Genomic DNA, 16,031 nt, shown 5'->3' with positions numbered 1-16,031 from the left:
AAAGGCACTCCTTCATCGTGGCAAGGACAAGGAGGAGGCCGGTTCACGCGATCGGCCGATACGATGACAAACGGTACGTGGCCGAGGATCAAGTGAGAAGTGTGCGGTACGGCGACCACTCTCGGAAGCACCTTCTTAACAAATATGAACATCGGCATGACTAACGCTGACGGCATGATCACGGCCGATGACATAGCTCATTGATACGTCCAATTTGCATCACTATTTTATATCATAATTTGCTGTTATTCATTGATATATTTCATATTGGGACACAATACTTATGTTATTTCATCTATTTTGCATGTTTCATCATTATTGGAGGATCAAGCACGGAGCCGGGATCTGCTGGAAAAAGCACCGTCGAGACGCAATATTTCGGAAGATCAGCTGTGGAAGGAAATTATACCAAAAATCCTATTTTTCAAGATGACGAAGGAAGCCAGAAGGAGGAGCCAGGAGGACCCAGGGTGGGCCCACACCCTAGGGCGGCGCGGCCCATGGCCTGGCCGCGCCGCCATGTGGTGTGGGGGGCCCACGACCCCTTTCGCCTCCTTTTCTTCGCGAAACCCTTCGTCCCGAAGACCTAAGCCACAGAGGGTTCCTCACGAAGAGTTACAGCCGCCTCTGCGGGGCGGAGAACACCAGAGAGAAAAGAGCTCTCCCGGCGGGCGAGGAATCCGTCGGGAAATTCCCCTCCGGAGGGGGAAATCGACGCCATCGTCACCGTCATCGAGCTGGACATCATCTCCATCACCATCATCATCATCTCCACCATCATCACCGCCATCTCCTCCGCAGACACCTCGTCACCGCCGTAGCAATTTGGGTTTGATCTTGATTGTTTGATAGGGGAAACTCTCCCGGTATCGATCTCTACTTGTTGTTGATGCTATTGAGTGAAACCATTGAACCAAGTTTATGTTCAGATTGTTATTCATCATCATATCACCTCTGATCATGTTCCATATGATGTCTCGTGAGTAGTTCGTTTAGTTCTTGAGGACATGGGTGAAGTCTAAATGTTAGTAGTGAACTATGGTTGAGTAATATTCAATGGTATGATATTTAAGTTGTGGTGTTATTCTTCTAGTGGTGTCATGTGAACGTCGACTACATGACACTTCACCATTTATGGGCCTAGGGGAATGCATCTTGTATTCGTTTGCCAATTGCGGGGTTGCCGGAGTGACGGAAACCTAAACCCCGTTGGTATATCGATGCGGGAGGGATCGCGGGATCTCGAGTTTAAGGCTGTGGTTAGATTTATTCTTAATTACTTTCTTGTAGTTGCGGATGCTTGCAAGGGGTATAATCACAAGTATGTATTAGTCCTAGGAAGGGCGGTACATTAGCATAGGTTCACCCACACAACACTTATCATAACAATGAAGATTATTTAGCCGTATGTAGCGAAAGCACTAGACTAAAATCCCGTGTGTCCTCGAGAACGTTTGGTCATTATAAGTAAACAAACCGGCTTGTCCTTTGTGCTAAAAAGGATTGGGCCACTCGCTGCAATTGTTACTCTCGCACTTTACTTACTCGTACTTTATTCAAGCTGTTACATCAAAACCCCCGAATACTTGTGCGTGAGCATTTACAGTGAATCCTTCATCGAAACTGCTTGTCAACACCTTCTGCTCCTCGTTGGGATCGACATTCTTACTTATCGAAGATACTACGATACACCCCCTATACTTGTGGGTCATCACTCATCGGCTTAACGCAAACGACGAGAAAGTATCGTCGGTATGATAGAGATGACGAAAGGTATGAGCGCCGCACCAGGGGAAGGTCAAACGAGCAAGAGGACATGGACCGTCACTGGGACTGCCCGTTCTTTAAACATTGCTGGGACTCAGGAATGAGCCGATTGCCGACAATCGAAAGCTGCCCAGAGTGTAGATCAAAGAAGAAATACGCGGCAGATGTGTCAGTGTTCAAACGTCTAGGGCCTCTCCCACGTCGGAACCAACAAGCCGAGTCCTCTCGAGAGGAAAATTCTGAGGAGTTAGACGATGAAGAAGAAGAAGACAGATACCACCAACCAAGGTGGTGCCCAGACGGACTCAGTCATTCACAGAAACGCAGGGTACAGCGGCTAAGCAGCTTGGAGGAAGCCGAGAGATTATACCTGCACACATTGAGGAAGGCACGGCCCGATCTGGCCGCAAAAATTCAGCAAACTTTGGATGAGGAGGGCCGCCCACAGAAGCAAGAGTGGCGTCCCAAACCAAAGAAAGCCGGTGATAAGACGTCGGCTGGCGCCAACATAGTGTTCATACTTCCGTTAGAGTTTTGCGCTCCAAGTTCAGGAGAGGCATCTGTGGCGCAACTTGACTGCGGTCCACGGCCAGTTGTCTTTGAAAAGCCACGAGAAAGAAGCTACAGACATTTGAAGGCTTTGTACGTAAAGGGATATATCAACGGACAGCCTGTCAACAAGATGCTAGTGGACACGGGAGCGGTAGTCAACATAATGCCGTACTCCATGCTACGTCGCCTGGGACGCTCTAGCGTGGATTTGATCAAAACCAACGTCACATTGAGTGACTTCAACGGCCAAACATCAGAAGCGCAAGGTGTTCTAAGCGTGGATCTAACGGTAGGCCGAAAAACCATCCCCATGTCGTTCTTCATCGTCGACAGCAAGAGCACCTACGTCGTCCTACTAGGGAGAGATTGGATTCACGCTAATTGCTGCATTCTATCCACAATGCACCAATGCCTGATACAGTGGGATGGCGATGAGGTGGAGGTCGTCCACGCAGATGACACAGCCGAAATTGTAACGGCTGGCATGAGTATTTGGGATGCGGTGGACCAAGAGCCGCTCTCTGGAGTCAGTCTGGACGATTGTGAGCGCATTGAGGTTACAAAAAACGGGGTGAGGCTGGTCTTATCCACTGGCCTGACAGTGTAACCGCACCAAAGTTACTAGATATGTGTAGCAAGGCCGATCCATGCGATCGGCCCCAAAAAATAAAAATAAATTGTAAATCCGCATCAAGCAGTGCAATGACAAAGGAGGCCGATTCAGGCAATCGGCCCATACTACCCTTATCATATTTTGTGCCTGTGTTCAGCGTTGATCTAGCAGGTGATGGAAAGCTAGGGTATGGGTTTACATCGGCTGATGAGCTAGAAGAAATTGACATTGGTCCTCGGGATAAGCCACGACCAACATTTATCAGCAAGAAGTTGGGTCCACATCTGAGGAGTCTGATGATAGCTCTGTTGAAAGAATACCCAGATTGTTTTGCCTGGGATTATACAGAGATGCCCGGGTTAGACAGGAGCATTATCGAGCATCGGCTCCCTCTTAAGAAAGGATTTCGGCCGTTCCAGCAACGAGCGCGACAGATGAAGGCCGAAGTTTTAGAAGCAGTCAAGAAGGAGATCGAAAAAATGTTGGCTGCAGGTTTCATCAGGCCGTGCAGGTATGCTGAGTGGATTTCCAGTGTCGTACCTGTGGAGAAAAAGGACGGCCGAATGCGCATCGCCATAGATTTTCGGGATCTCAACAGAGCCACTCCAAAGGATGAGTATCCAATGCCGGTAGCAGAAACGTTGATCAACGCAGCAGCTGGTCATAAAGTGTTGAGTTTCATGGATGGCAACGCCGGTTACAACCAGATTTTTATGGTCCCAGAAGATATACACAAGACCGCACTTAGAGTACCAGGACCAGTGGGCTTGTTTGAGTATGTGGTCATGACTTTTGGATTGAAGAACGCCGGCGCAACATATCAACGAGCCATGAATTACATCTTTCATGATCTGATCGACAAACTGGTGGAAATCTACATCGATGATGTGGTAGTCAAGTCGGTCTCGATAGAAGGACACTTGGAGGACTTGCGACGTATTTTGGACCGAACCAGGAAGTTCGGACTAAGAATGAATCCCAAGAAATGTGCCTTTGGTGTGACGGCCGGTCAATTCCTGGGTTTCTTGGTTCATGAACGAGGAATCGAGATCGGCCTGAAGAGTCAGGAGGCAGTGCGCACAATGAAGCCGCCCACCACGAAGAAGGAACTGCAATGTCTCATCGGCAAAATCAACTTCGTCAGAAGGTTTATCTCCAACTTGTCAGGACGGATCGAGCCGTTCATGGGATTGGTGAAAATCAAAGCCGGTGAGGAGTTTCACTGGGGGGCAGAGCAACAGCAAGCGTTCGACGAGATTAAAGAATATCTAACGAAGCCACCTGTGTTGGTACCGCCTCAGCAAGACAGACCATTCTTTGTCTATCTGTCAGTAGCCGATACTTCTATCGCCTCAGTGGTGGTGCAAGTCTACGATGGTCTAGAAAAAGTCGCGTTCTACCTTAGCAGAAGGATGTTGGATGCAGAAACCAGGTACCCTGAGATTGAAAAGGTGTGCCTCTGCCTGTTCTTTACCTGCACCAAGCTTCGTCATGTTCTGCTGAACGCGGAGGTTATCATTATATGCAAATCAGACGTCATCAAACACATGCTGTCGGCTCCTGTATTGAAAGGCCGACTTGGTAAGTGGATGTTTGCGCTATCAGAATTCGATCTCCGGTATCAACCAGCGAAGGCAGTCAAGGGACAAACGTTAGCCGATCTTATTGCTGAACGAATCAACACGGATGTAGCAGCTCTGTCGGTTCGTGCCTGGGTCATGTTTTTCGATGGATCGGTTTGTGAAGACGGTTGTGGCATTGGGATACTGCTCGTATCGCCTCGGGGGGCAACATATTCTTTCTCTATCAGGTTACCTACCCCTTGCACCAACAATGTTGCTGAGTATGAAGCGATATGCAGGGGTATGGAGTTGCTTATAGAAGCCGGTGCAGAAGCAGTGGAAGTGTTTGGAGACTCCAAGTTGGTTATTTCCCAGCTCACAGAAGAATACAAATGCGAGAGTGAGTCCCTATTCCCATTATGGATGCAATGCCGCGAGCTGATGATACAGTTCAGGTATATAAATTTCAATTGGATACCAAGTTCGCAAAATATCGAGGCTAATGATCTAGCCCAGACGGCATCAGGCTACAAGGACGGTGCAGAAGGAGCCGATGTCCAGGTATATACCTTGGAACCAGATGACTGGAGAGCCGATATCTTCAATTACTTGAAAGATCCGGCTCGGGGGGCACCTAAACGGATAAGGTACAAAGCCATGAAGTATGTCCTTATAGGAGATGATATGTTCTACAGGACTCTGGAAGGATTACTTCTCAAATGTTTGGGAACAGCCGAGTTGAATCGGCTCTTACACGAGGTACATGAAGGCGCTTGTGGAACCCACCAATCGGCTCATAAAATGAAATGGTTGATCAGGCGATCGGGGTTCTACTGGCCCACCATGCTTGAGGATTTCTTTAGTTATTATAAAGGGTGTCAAGCATGTCAGATGTTTGGGAAGATTCAAATGGTACCTACATCAGCAATGAATCCCATCATCAAACCGTGGCCATTTCGAGGTTGGGGCATGGATATGATCGGCAAAATCCATCCTGCATCGAGCAATGGCCACGAATGGATTCTGGCCATCACAGATTACTTCACTAAATGGGTGGAAGCTGTCCCTATGAAGAAGGTAAAATCGGAAGATGTTATCAATTTTGTGAAGGAGCACGTCATTCATAGGTTCGGGATTCCCCAGACTATTACGACCGATGGAGGTTCGGTCTTTATTTCTAAAGAGTTCAGAAAGTTCTGTGACGACATGGGAATTAAGTTGATCCGATCGTCTCCATACTATGCTCAAGCAAATGGGCAAGCTGAAGCGTCCAACCAGAGCCTCATCAAGTTGATTAAGAGGAAAGTTGACGAGCACCCTAGACGTTGGCATGAAGTATTGTCAGAAGCTTTGTGGGCTTATCGTATGTCATGTCATGGGGCTATAAAAACTTTGCCGTACCAGCTGGTTTATGGACAAGAAGCCGTATTACCTTGGGAAATTACGGCTGAATCGAGACGTGTCACGTTTCAGAATGACCTAACATCTGAATAATACGCGGCCCTGATGAGTGATACTATTGAGGATTTGACGGAACTAAGACTTTGGTCATTGGAGAAGCTCAGAGAGAATAAAGCCAAGGTGGCTCGCGCATATAATAAAAAGGTGAGACCAAAGGAGTTTCAGGTTGGTGATCTAGTATGGGAAGCTGTATTGCCATTAGGAACGAAGGATAAAGCATATGGCAAATGGTCTCCTAATTGGCACGGTCCGTACAAAGTCGACCAGGTCTTGAAGGGTAATGCATACATGCTCGAGCAGTTGGATGGGGTTAAATTCCCAGTAGCTGTCAATGGACAACATCTCAAGAAATATTTCCCAAGCATGTGGGATGATGGACAGTGAAATATGGAGGCCGATGCATAAAATCGGCCGGTAAATTTTTTTTTTTTACATACATGTTACAGCCGATGCACGGACATCGACTTCAGACCAAAAAAGCCGATGCATAGCCATCGACTCTAGAGGAACAAGCTCAATTGAGCAGGTTAACAGATCAGTTTCAGGCCAGAGACCATGACATCTGGGATGATTCTCCCATTGGATTTGCTGAGGAGTTAAATCTGCGCGTTTGAGACTGGAGGATGGCGTGGACACGGATTGGACCTGTTTGATCGCGTGATTAGGCAACTGGTTTGGCCTTAAATCGTGTTTATGGTGCAAGCCGATGCCCTACCATCGGCTCTTGGTGCATTGACTTCGTTTGGCAATCGGCAAAATTGACAAGAAAGCAAAATCAATAGAGGAATATTTTCTTCATTAATAAAGGATTTCTTACAAAGAAAGAGCCGATTGCTCAAGGAGGGAAGAACAAAAGAAAGGCCTATTGGCCAACCTGCTACTACTACTACTAGACCTATTCTACGGGCCGTCGCTGCCCTCGTCGTCGTTATCGGAGCTCTCGTCGGCGCTGCTGCCGGCGGGCTCCTCGTCGCTGCTCCAGTTGCCCTCATTGGGGGCCTCTTCATCTTCATCATCGTCATCGTCGTCGTCGTCTGACCCGGCGCGGAAGCGGTTCGCCGGCGGATAATCCTCGAGGGAGTCGTCGTCGTCTTCTTCCTCCTCTTCTTCGGAGGAAGTGTAGCCGTCCCAGGAGAACGAGTCGTCCTCGGACCAAACGGAGGAGGCATGGTCCTCCTGGTCCCACTCGGTTGGGGCGCGGATGTCATGCGCCGCCAACGAGCCCCACTCCGGCGTAGCTTCGCGGGAGGAGGAGGAGGAGGAGAAGGATTGGGAGGAAAGATCCGACGAGGCGGAGGAGGAAGAGGAGGAAGACATTGCTAATGAGATTGGGGTTTTTTGGGCCGATGGCTAGTACAGAGCAAGAGGATGAAGAGGCGAACTGTTCGGCGCGGTTAAATAAAGGGGATATAGTGGAGATTCAATGCCACAGCAGTTTCCGAGGAAGTGGTGCCCAAAGAAAAAAAAACTGCCAGGTCACGCGGAGAAGTTGAGAAGGCAAGGCATCATGATGAAGGGTACTGCGACGGTTCTGCTCTGCCACGACATGACCCGACGAAGAAAACCAGAGTGGTTTTGGAATTACCATTGCCAAAACCAGGGGGGCATGTGTTATCACCAGAATTTAACCGGATCAGGAGGTGGGCCGTGATTAAGATGGGCTTGAAGAATATACATGGAAGATATACATGAATCGGCCTTGTACACAAAGTTTGGGCCAAGTGGCCCGTGTATCTGTAATTTATAGTAGATTCCGTGTCGGTTAGGATTAAAACAGAGTTTAGCTCGTGCACGGTTGGGATTATTCCCAAATTAGAAAGTCTACGGACTATAAATATGTATCTAGGGTTATTCGAGAAGGAGGACGATCACGTTCACAACAAATCAATCTAGGCGCATCGCCACCCCTTGTTTCGAGGGTTTCTCCCGGGTAAGCATCATGCTGCCTAGATCGCATTGCGTGATCTAGGCAGTATCGGTTTATTCGTTCTTGGTGTTGCTCGTGCTGAAGCCTTTTTGATGGCGAGTAAGACCCTTATCTCAGGTGTTTTGGGGTTGACGTCGTTACTTTCACGATGTACTTGTTTAGCTACGCTATCCCTCAATATCTGGCTGCCCTTGCACCTACACTAGGTGCAAGGGCAGCATCTTGCTTGATCATTAGCTAGTAGATCTAATTTGTTGTAGTTGCTCCTTGTTCTTCAAGGATTGGTTTGATATCCGCATGGTTAGGCCTTATAAACGGGTTGAACGATCCGGTAGTGCGTAAGGTGTGGTTAACGAAGTCCTAGAGGGATTGTTCCGGGGATCAACTTCATGTTGGTTTTTAGGCCTCTTTAGGGCTAGTTTTCCTATCATCTCACGTATCTGCTAGGCTCAATTACGCATAGGATGTTCCGATTATGCGGTGAAAACCCTAGACTATCGTAGATTAGTTTAGCTTGTTTTGATTAAGTAGGATCCCCATGTTGATGTAAAATCTAACGTGGTTCATGGGGCAATCGGCTCTTAGAGCCGATCCACAGAGCAACCTAAGAGCCGATCGGGGCTCGTATTTAATGTTTACGTGTTTGCCATGCAGGAAACTAAGTCGAAGCAATTCATCAGCTTCCTGACCAGGTATAGGTCAGGTGGCACGCCCTTGCATCAGCATCGGACGTGCGTGCCAGGAGCATTGCGGGCCGTCGCCCGAGGGACCAGGGCCAACCGCAGTCCTGGGAGCCTCCCGGCTCTACGGTGTTGCTCGTCGCTGCTCGCCGGTGGGTTTCTGACGGCAACAGACAATCAATTTTTTCTACAAAAATGCCATCGAATTATCGTCGATGGGGAGTCTGACCGTGAGACCGAACTTTTGTTTGTTGTTCCGAGAATGGCCCACAACCACTACTTGCTGCCAAAGCGTAGGGGTGGCTCATCGGTGAAGCTTAAGGTTAATACCGAACGCGATTGAGTAGGTAGCCACGAATGCCTTTTGAGGGACTACTTCCATCTAGCCGATCCAGCGTATGACCCGAAGACATTCTGTCGCTCCTATTGATTGTCCAGAAACTTATTCGTGGATATTCTCCGTCGCTGCTACCGGTAGGCTTGGCTTTTCCTCTTAACAAAAATGTTCGGCGGCCATTCGGCAGCTTGCATATGTAGTACCAGGTGTTTGATCTCGTTGATGAGTACTTGCGTATGAGTGAGAGCACATACATTGATGCCATGTATAAGTTTTGCAAAGTAGTTATTGCGGCATTCGACAAAGTTTATCTGAGAGAGCCGAACACCGAAGACACTGCCCGCCTTGTCCATCAACGAAAAGATAGGGTTTCATGGGATGCTGGGCACCATAGATTTCATGCATTGGCAGTGGAAGAACTATCCCTTTGGCTTGTAAGGGAAGTTCAAATGGCATTCGAAGGGGTGCACGGTAATACTAGAGGCAGTTGCATTATATGATCTATGGATTTGGCACTTCTTCTTTGGCATTACATGATCTAATAATGATATCACCGTGCTCCAACGCTCACCAGTATTTGCTAGGCTTACAAAAGGCCATGCTCCTCAGGTTGCCTATGACATTAATGTTAATCCTTATGACAAGGGTTATTATCTAGCTTGTGGCATCTAACCTTCCTGGTTCACCTTTGTGAAGACAGTCCGAAATCCAGAAATTGAGAAATGTAAGAGGTTTGTGAAAGAGCAAGAGGATGCTCAGAAGGATGTAGAGCGGCATTTAGTGTGCTTCAATCACAGTGGACTATTGTTCGGCACCCTGCTGGAACCTAGAGCATGGAGAGTATGTGGGAGGCGAAGACAACATGTGTCATCATGCACAACATGATCTTTCAGGAAGAGCGAGATGATAGCATCCATGATCAAGACTCCGAATTTGAGGGTGAGTTGGTTTAGCCATATCCTGAGGCAACATCTTGGAAACATTTCTTGCATATGCATCATACATTGGGTGATCGGAACACTCATGACCGCCTTTAAACCGATTTGATTGAGCATACGTGGTTTCATGTGGAAAATCGACATGGCTAGTCTCATTTGATATGAATTCTCTTGTTTGTGTAACTATGTGGTTGTGAACTATTTACATTTATGAACAACATTTATTTTATTTATTGCTCTCGTTTTGTAAAAAATATGATGGTTAAATTTGAATGCCAAAGGCTAACTGATCAGTGCTGGGCAAGATGGCCAGTACGGACCAAATATGTCGCGCCATTGAGGGCACTGTGCTGGCAGGCCGGATGGCGACCCAAATTATATCCGCAACTCGACCAAAACGAATCGAATGGATCGCCGTTTTGGATCATGCAAGCTGCTGGAGATTGCCCTTACCCGTACCCAAAACCTTGATACAAAGGCACTTCCGACGCGGCACTGTCAGGCCAGAGTCGTGCCCACTGCCGCCGAGCTTGCTCCGGCCGAGCGCGGATCTCGCGGCAAGTATACGGCGGCTGAGTGCGGTGCCTATGGCAAGTATTAGAAGGTAGCTGCCGGCCACCGTGACGGCCGGAACCGCGCTGGGCTCGAGAGTCAAGACCGGCGTGCAAACGCAAAGCCTCGCGATCCGGAGTCTGAACCTCAAAAGGAACCTTGGGCTATCGTGGTTTCAGAAAGCAGCGTGGGTTGCCCATATTCTGGAGTTGTATACCCGCTCTGTCTGATCAGTATTCAGTCGATTCTCGTGTAGATTCCCCATCGTGCAAACCTACACGGCAATGCTCGGTAGGCGAGCGGCAGTTTCTCCAGACGGCCTACATCATCATCGGAGTTTTGTTGGATGTCTAGGTCCGGATCGATGACGGTCTAATCTCATCGCCCTCCCTGGCTCCATCCAACAACAACAATGTTCAGGTTCACGCCTGCCTGAATAATGCATGCATCAACCATGACATGCTGTCCTGGCCACTGATCTGATCGATTCATGTGCTACCTCAAATTACAGGACTCATAGTTCATGCACTGGAGATAACATTGTCACGCACGCCACACTGTTGTATTGTGTTCCGAAATCTATTTACCTGTTGTACTATGGAAGGAGTCCTAACGGACTATGGTATGCCAAACGTGCTAGACGTAGGGGCTACCCTAGCTAGCGATCGTTTGCTCAAAGCAAATTGAGCGATCGGTTTAGGACATAATTTTTTCCATTTTAGGAATGTTTTGGACTGTAGTATATCCTATTTGAGGAAAGTTCTGCATGCATGTAGAAGGGAACAAATCTGATGACGTAAAGCGAGAATCTTTCTCAATTTGAAAATTTAAAATATTTTATCTCACAAACGACAACTCCGATTTAAGATCTGTTTTCACCTATGAGTCGGTCTCGTCGAGATCTTCAAAACTAGCACCCATGTTGATATGTTCGAGAAACTTTTTTTCGGGCTAAAAGTTATCAACCCTCTCTATCTGAATAATCAACCCCTCCGTACTTGAGTGATCAACGGTGAATTTATAAAATTATCAACCTGGTGCAGGCTATTGAGGGAAAGTTCTGCATGCATGCACAAAAAGACGAATCCACTGATGTCAGTGAAATCTTTTCTAAATTTGAAAATTTAAAACATTTTAACTTTCAAACGATAACTCCAAATTAAGATCCGCTTTCACCAATAAATCCGTCTCGACGAGATCTTCAAAACTAGCACCCATGTTGATATGTTTCGAGAAACTTTTTTTCGGGCTAAAAGTTATCAACCCTCTCTATCTGAATAATCAACCCCTCCGTACTTGAGTGATGAACGGTGAATGTATAAAATTATCAACCTGGTGCAGGCTATTGAGGGAAAGTTCTGCATGCATGCACAAAAAGACGAATCCGCTGATGTCAGCGGAATCTTTTTCAAATTTGAAAATTCAAAACATTTTAACTTTCAAACGATAACTCCAAATTAAGATCCGCTTTCACCAAAAAATCCGTCTCGACGAGATCTTCAAAACTAGCACCCATGTTGATATGTTTGGAGAAAAAAAATTTCGGGCTAAAAGTTATCAACCCTCTCTATCTGAATAATCAACCCCTCCGTACTTGAGTGATCAACGGTAAATATATAAAATTATCAACCTGGTGTAGCCTATTGAGGGAAAATTCTGCATGCATGCACAAATAGACGAATATGCTGATGTCAGTGGAATCTTTTCCAAATTTGTAAATTCAAAACGTTTTAACTTTCAAACGACAACTCCAAATTAAGATTCGCTTTCACCAATAAATCCGTCTCGACGAGATCTTCAAAACTAGCACCCATGTTGATATGTTTTGAGACACTTTTTTTAGGCTAAAAGTTATCAACCCTCTCTATCTGAATAATCAACCCCTCCGTACTTGAGTGATCAACGGTAAATATATAAAATTATCAACCCCAAAGTTAATTTTATTTGAAAACAGTTTAGCGATTTTTTTTTAATTTAGAAGCTATCAACCCGGTGTCCTGTTATTTATCAATAGTAAATATAAATAACTACTAACCCTAAAAATCTAATTTTATTTTGAATATTTTGGCGGCTCTTTTTAGTTACAAGTTATCAACCCGGTGCCCCGTTATTTATCAATGGTAATTATAAATAACTACCAACCCTAAAAAGTATTACATTTAGAATATTTTAGCGAATATTTTTTTATTTTACAAGCTATCAACCCGGTGCCTCGTTATTTATCAACGATAAATATAAAATAAATAATAACCCTAAAAGTATTTTATTTAGAATATTTTAGCCACTCTCTTTTAGTTTAGAAGCTATCAACCTGGTGACCCGCTATTTATCAATGGTAAATATAAATAAATATCAACCCTAAAAATTTAATTTAATTTAAAAATGTAGCGACTCTTTTTTTGTTTACAAGTTATCAACCCGGTGCCCCGTTATTTATCAACGGTAAATATAAATACCTAGCAACCCTAAAAAGTAATTTTCATTAAGAATTTTTTTAGCAACTTTTGTTAGATTACAACTTAAAACAGTACTTAATTTGAGTAGCAAGTGGTAGTTCATTTGAGTTGCAAGTGGATCTTCCCACCCGTTATTTTCCCCCTTAAAAACCACTGGCCCAAAAAAAGGAATTGCAAAAGGACCCCATTAAATATGAATTACCGTACGAAAAAAAAACCGAAAAGGGAATTGCAAAAAGTGAATTGAGAGTCTGCCTCGCGCTGAAGAAAAAGAGTGAGATGCTATGTATATGCATGCAACAATTTAATGAAAAGTTGGCTCATTAAATGCAAATTCATGAGATGCTCTGTGCATGTGCATGCATGCAGTGTGAACGCTAATGCAACTTGCAAAGTAGTAATACAACCTGTTAGTGTGAACACGTGTGAACGCAATTAAAACACCACGTGATACAAAGGGAATTGAGTGGCGCTTTCGCGCGAGCGCTCCGCGCCACAGAAATCGATCGCTCGAGCGAGCGATTGCCAGGGAGGGGATTCGTAGACGTAGCACAGTACGACTCTATTTCGTGTCCGCCAAGAAAGAGAGTTGTTTGCCCCTATATATAGTCCAAGGTAGTCATAGAATAAAGAGAGTTTCTCCATATTGATAGCACGTAGAGGGTCTGTCCTCTCGTGTATTGTAATACTCCTCCAATTATAGTGATACGCCCCGTGCGTTCCGTGGTTTTTTCCCCTTCTGTGTTGGAAGGGGTTTTCCACGTAAAATCTGTGTTCTTGTTCTTCGTTTGATCTACTTTTATTTACGTAGTTTTGTAACACACACGATGCCGCCTTGAAACCTACTCATTTCGTAAGTAGGAGGTCATTGTCGAGAGGTTTGGTGGCCTAGCTAGACGATAGAGATCGAAACGATCTCCATGTGAAGACGTAAATCATATTCTCCACAACGACGACGCGCGTCCGGCCGGTCGGTCGGCTGGCCCGACCGCGCACACAATTAGATTCACTTCACTTTGGCCGCATACTATATGTCATAGAGATCACTGTATCATATGAAAAGAAGCCGCACCTAAAAAAAAAGGACATAATAGCCTCAAAGCTACAAAGGTGCGAATCACCTAGCAGGGCATCTGAAAAACGGGTGATGTGTGATCAGGGCCACCCGTTGTCTGATCCGATGTTCGAGAATACTTTGACCATCTGCAAATTATTACTGGTAAAAGGTTATGCACAAGTCTAGTGGGAGTTCGATCGGCGTTTGGTCTGGAAAGCATTTTGTCTGAAATAATTAACGGAAAGATGGAGGTCGTTCAAATTCTACGAGCTCGATCGGGGTAAGTGTTCACGAAATACACGGAGCTAGTCTGATAGGATATCATTTCATCATGATGGGAACATGGCTTTTGAAACACCATCATGAAAATCGTATCGGTTGTTGGCATGAACAGAGCCAGCCGATTATACTAAGGAAAAGCATTTCCACTGCATTTCCTCATAGGTAAAGTGGTGGCTTGACATACATATTCGTTCCCACACATCCGGTGAAAGCCAATTGCCCACCAACTGCACGTTGAGGTCGATCCTGTTATATAGTGTCTCCTCTTCTCAAAGTGGTGCAGAACATCTTCCTCTAGAGTTAACGAAACGCTAGCACCTGAAGAGAGAAGTTGTTCCTCTTTGCTTGATCGATAGACCACGATGGCTCCCGTCGCCAGTTCATGCTGGGCTTTGGTGGTGGTGATCCTTGTCGCCCGCGTCTTCCCGGCAGCTGCCACCAGCTTCACAGTCGGCGACAAGTCCGGCTGGACGCTCGGCGTCGATTACACCACCTGGGCCAGCGGCAACACATTCAAAGTCGGCGACAATCTTGGTAAGCTATTGTGCTCTTGCATGCATGTGGTTCATGAGTGTTGCAGAATTTACTTCGGTGGATTTTCGGAGAAGATCGACTGACAAGTTCGTTCCTATATGTTCAAGTGTTCAACTACGCGAAGGGACAGCACACGGTGGTGGAGGTGAGCGCGGCCGACTACCTGGCGTGCGCGGCGGCCAACCCGCTCGGCTCCGACAGCAGCGGCGCGAGCACCGTGCCCCTCAAGACCGGCGGCAAGCACTATTTCATCTGCAGCATCACCGGCCACTGCGCCGGCGGCATGAAGCTCGAGGTGACCGTCTCCGGCTCCGGCTCCGGCTCCGGTTCCTCCTCCCCGTCGTCGCCGACACCCACCCCAAGGTCCCCGAACACGCCGTACACGAGCCCGACCCCGACCACGCCGACGCCGACCACACCGTACACGACTCCTACAACGCCATACACGACGACGCCGACGTCTCCGGCGTGCACCGGCACCACACCTGGCGCGACCCCGGTAACGCCGGTGACGCCGGGCACCATGCCGTTCTATTATTACAATGGCGCCGGGCGGCTCGCGCCGGTGGGGTGGGCTAGCTTTGCCTTGGTTTGCACCGCGATTGTGCAGCTCGGACTGTCATAGGCTAGCGAGTAGCTCAGCCAGGATGGAGGCAGTGCTGCTCTTATATATAGGACACGCCGTGTCTGCACTCTGCACCGTGTTAATTTGTTCTTTGTGGTGCTCATGGTTTCATTAATTTGGATGAAATGAACCATGCATGTGTTCCTGCCGTGCATGAATTGCTGTGCTGATTGCTGTCTACTTCCAATAGCTAACGTAGCAGTAATGCACTAATGCTACACCTACAAAAATTCTTGCGGGATAGCTTACGGACACATCTGTGGCATCACTCAGTCGGTGCAAGTTGAAGCAGTTGTCCCGAGAATTCAGGGCACGACACACATCAGCCCACCACGTACGCCGGTAAGAACCCTTCCGTAACAAACTATCCGTAACGTAGCAACAATATTCCTCTCGCTAAAAAGACAGTCCTACGGCGTAAAACCAGTTGTCCCGTGACTAGTGCGAACATGCATTTCCACACCTAGTTGAATGTCTTCGAACTAGGGAGGCGCTGATGAATTGCGGTGATGATTGCTATCTACTTCCAATAGCTAACATGGGAACGATATACCTCTCGCTAGAAAGACAGTGCTACACCTTTCCCCTGCCTCTCGTGCCGCTTCTCTAGGGCGATAGGAAAGCCTTGCCCGGTTCATCCGGTGCTAGCGGAGATGACGCTTACGGGAGCCATTCCCCTCCATGCATG

At 46.9% G+C, this 16,031-nt stretch overlaps 1 protein-coding gene across 1 annotated transcript; it reads left to right on the top strand.

The window, feature by feature from the left end:
- Positions 1–14,529: 14,529 nt before the first annotated feature.
- Positions 14,530–15,343, top strand: LOC124690715 (blue copper protein-like). The gene is made up of 2 exons (XM_047224067.1): positions 14,530–14,718; positions 14,826–15,343. The coding sequence occupies exons 1-2, from the start codon at positions 14,547–14,549 to the stop codon at positions 15,341–15,343; spliced, it is 690 nt and encodes a 229-aa protein (XP_047080023.1). The 5' UTR covers positions 14,530–14,546.
- Positions 15,344–16,031: the final 688 nt, after the last annotated feature.

The sequence above is a fragment of the Lolium rigidum genome, chromosome 2 (assembly GCF_022539505.1).
Source record: "Lolium rigidum isolate FL_2022 chromosome 2, APGP_CSIRO_Lrig_0.1, whole genome shotgun sequence".
NCBI classification, from domain to species: domain Eukaryota; kingdom Viridiplantae; phylum Streptophyta; class Magnoliopsida; order Poales; family Poaceae; genus Lolium; species Lolium rigidum.
Note: the sequence above shows the minus strand (reverse complement) of the source record. Positions and strands in the feature narration are given on the sequence as shown.

What these genes read in the sequence shown, in the direction of transcription:
- LOC124690715 (XM_047224067.1), top strand. Translation starts at nt 14,547, where the DNA reads ATGGCTCCCGTCGCCAGTTCATGCTGGGCTTTGGTGGTGGTGATCCTT. An exon ending in CAAAGTCGGCGACAATCTTG is followed by an intron (nt 14,719 to 14,825) that starts GTAAGCTATTGT and finishes TATATGTTCAAG; the next exon opens with TGTTCAACTACGCGAAGGGA.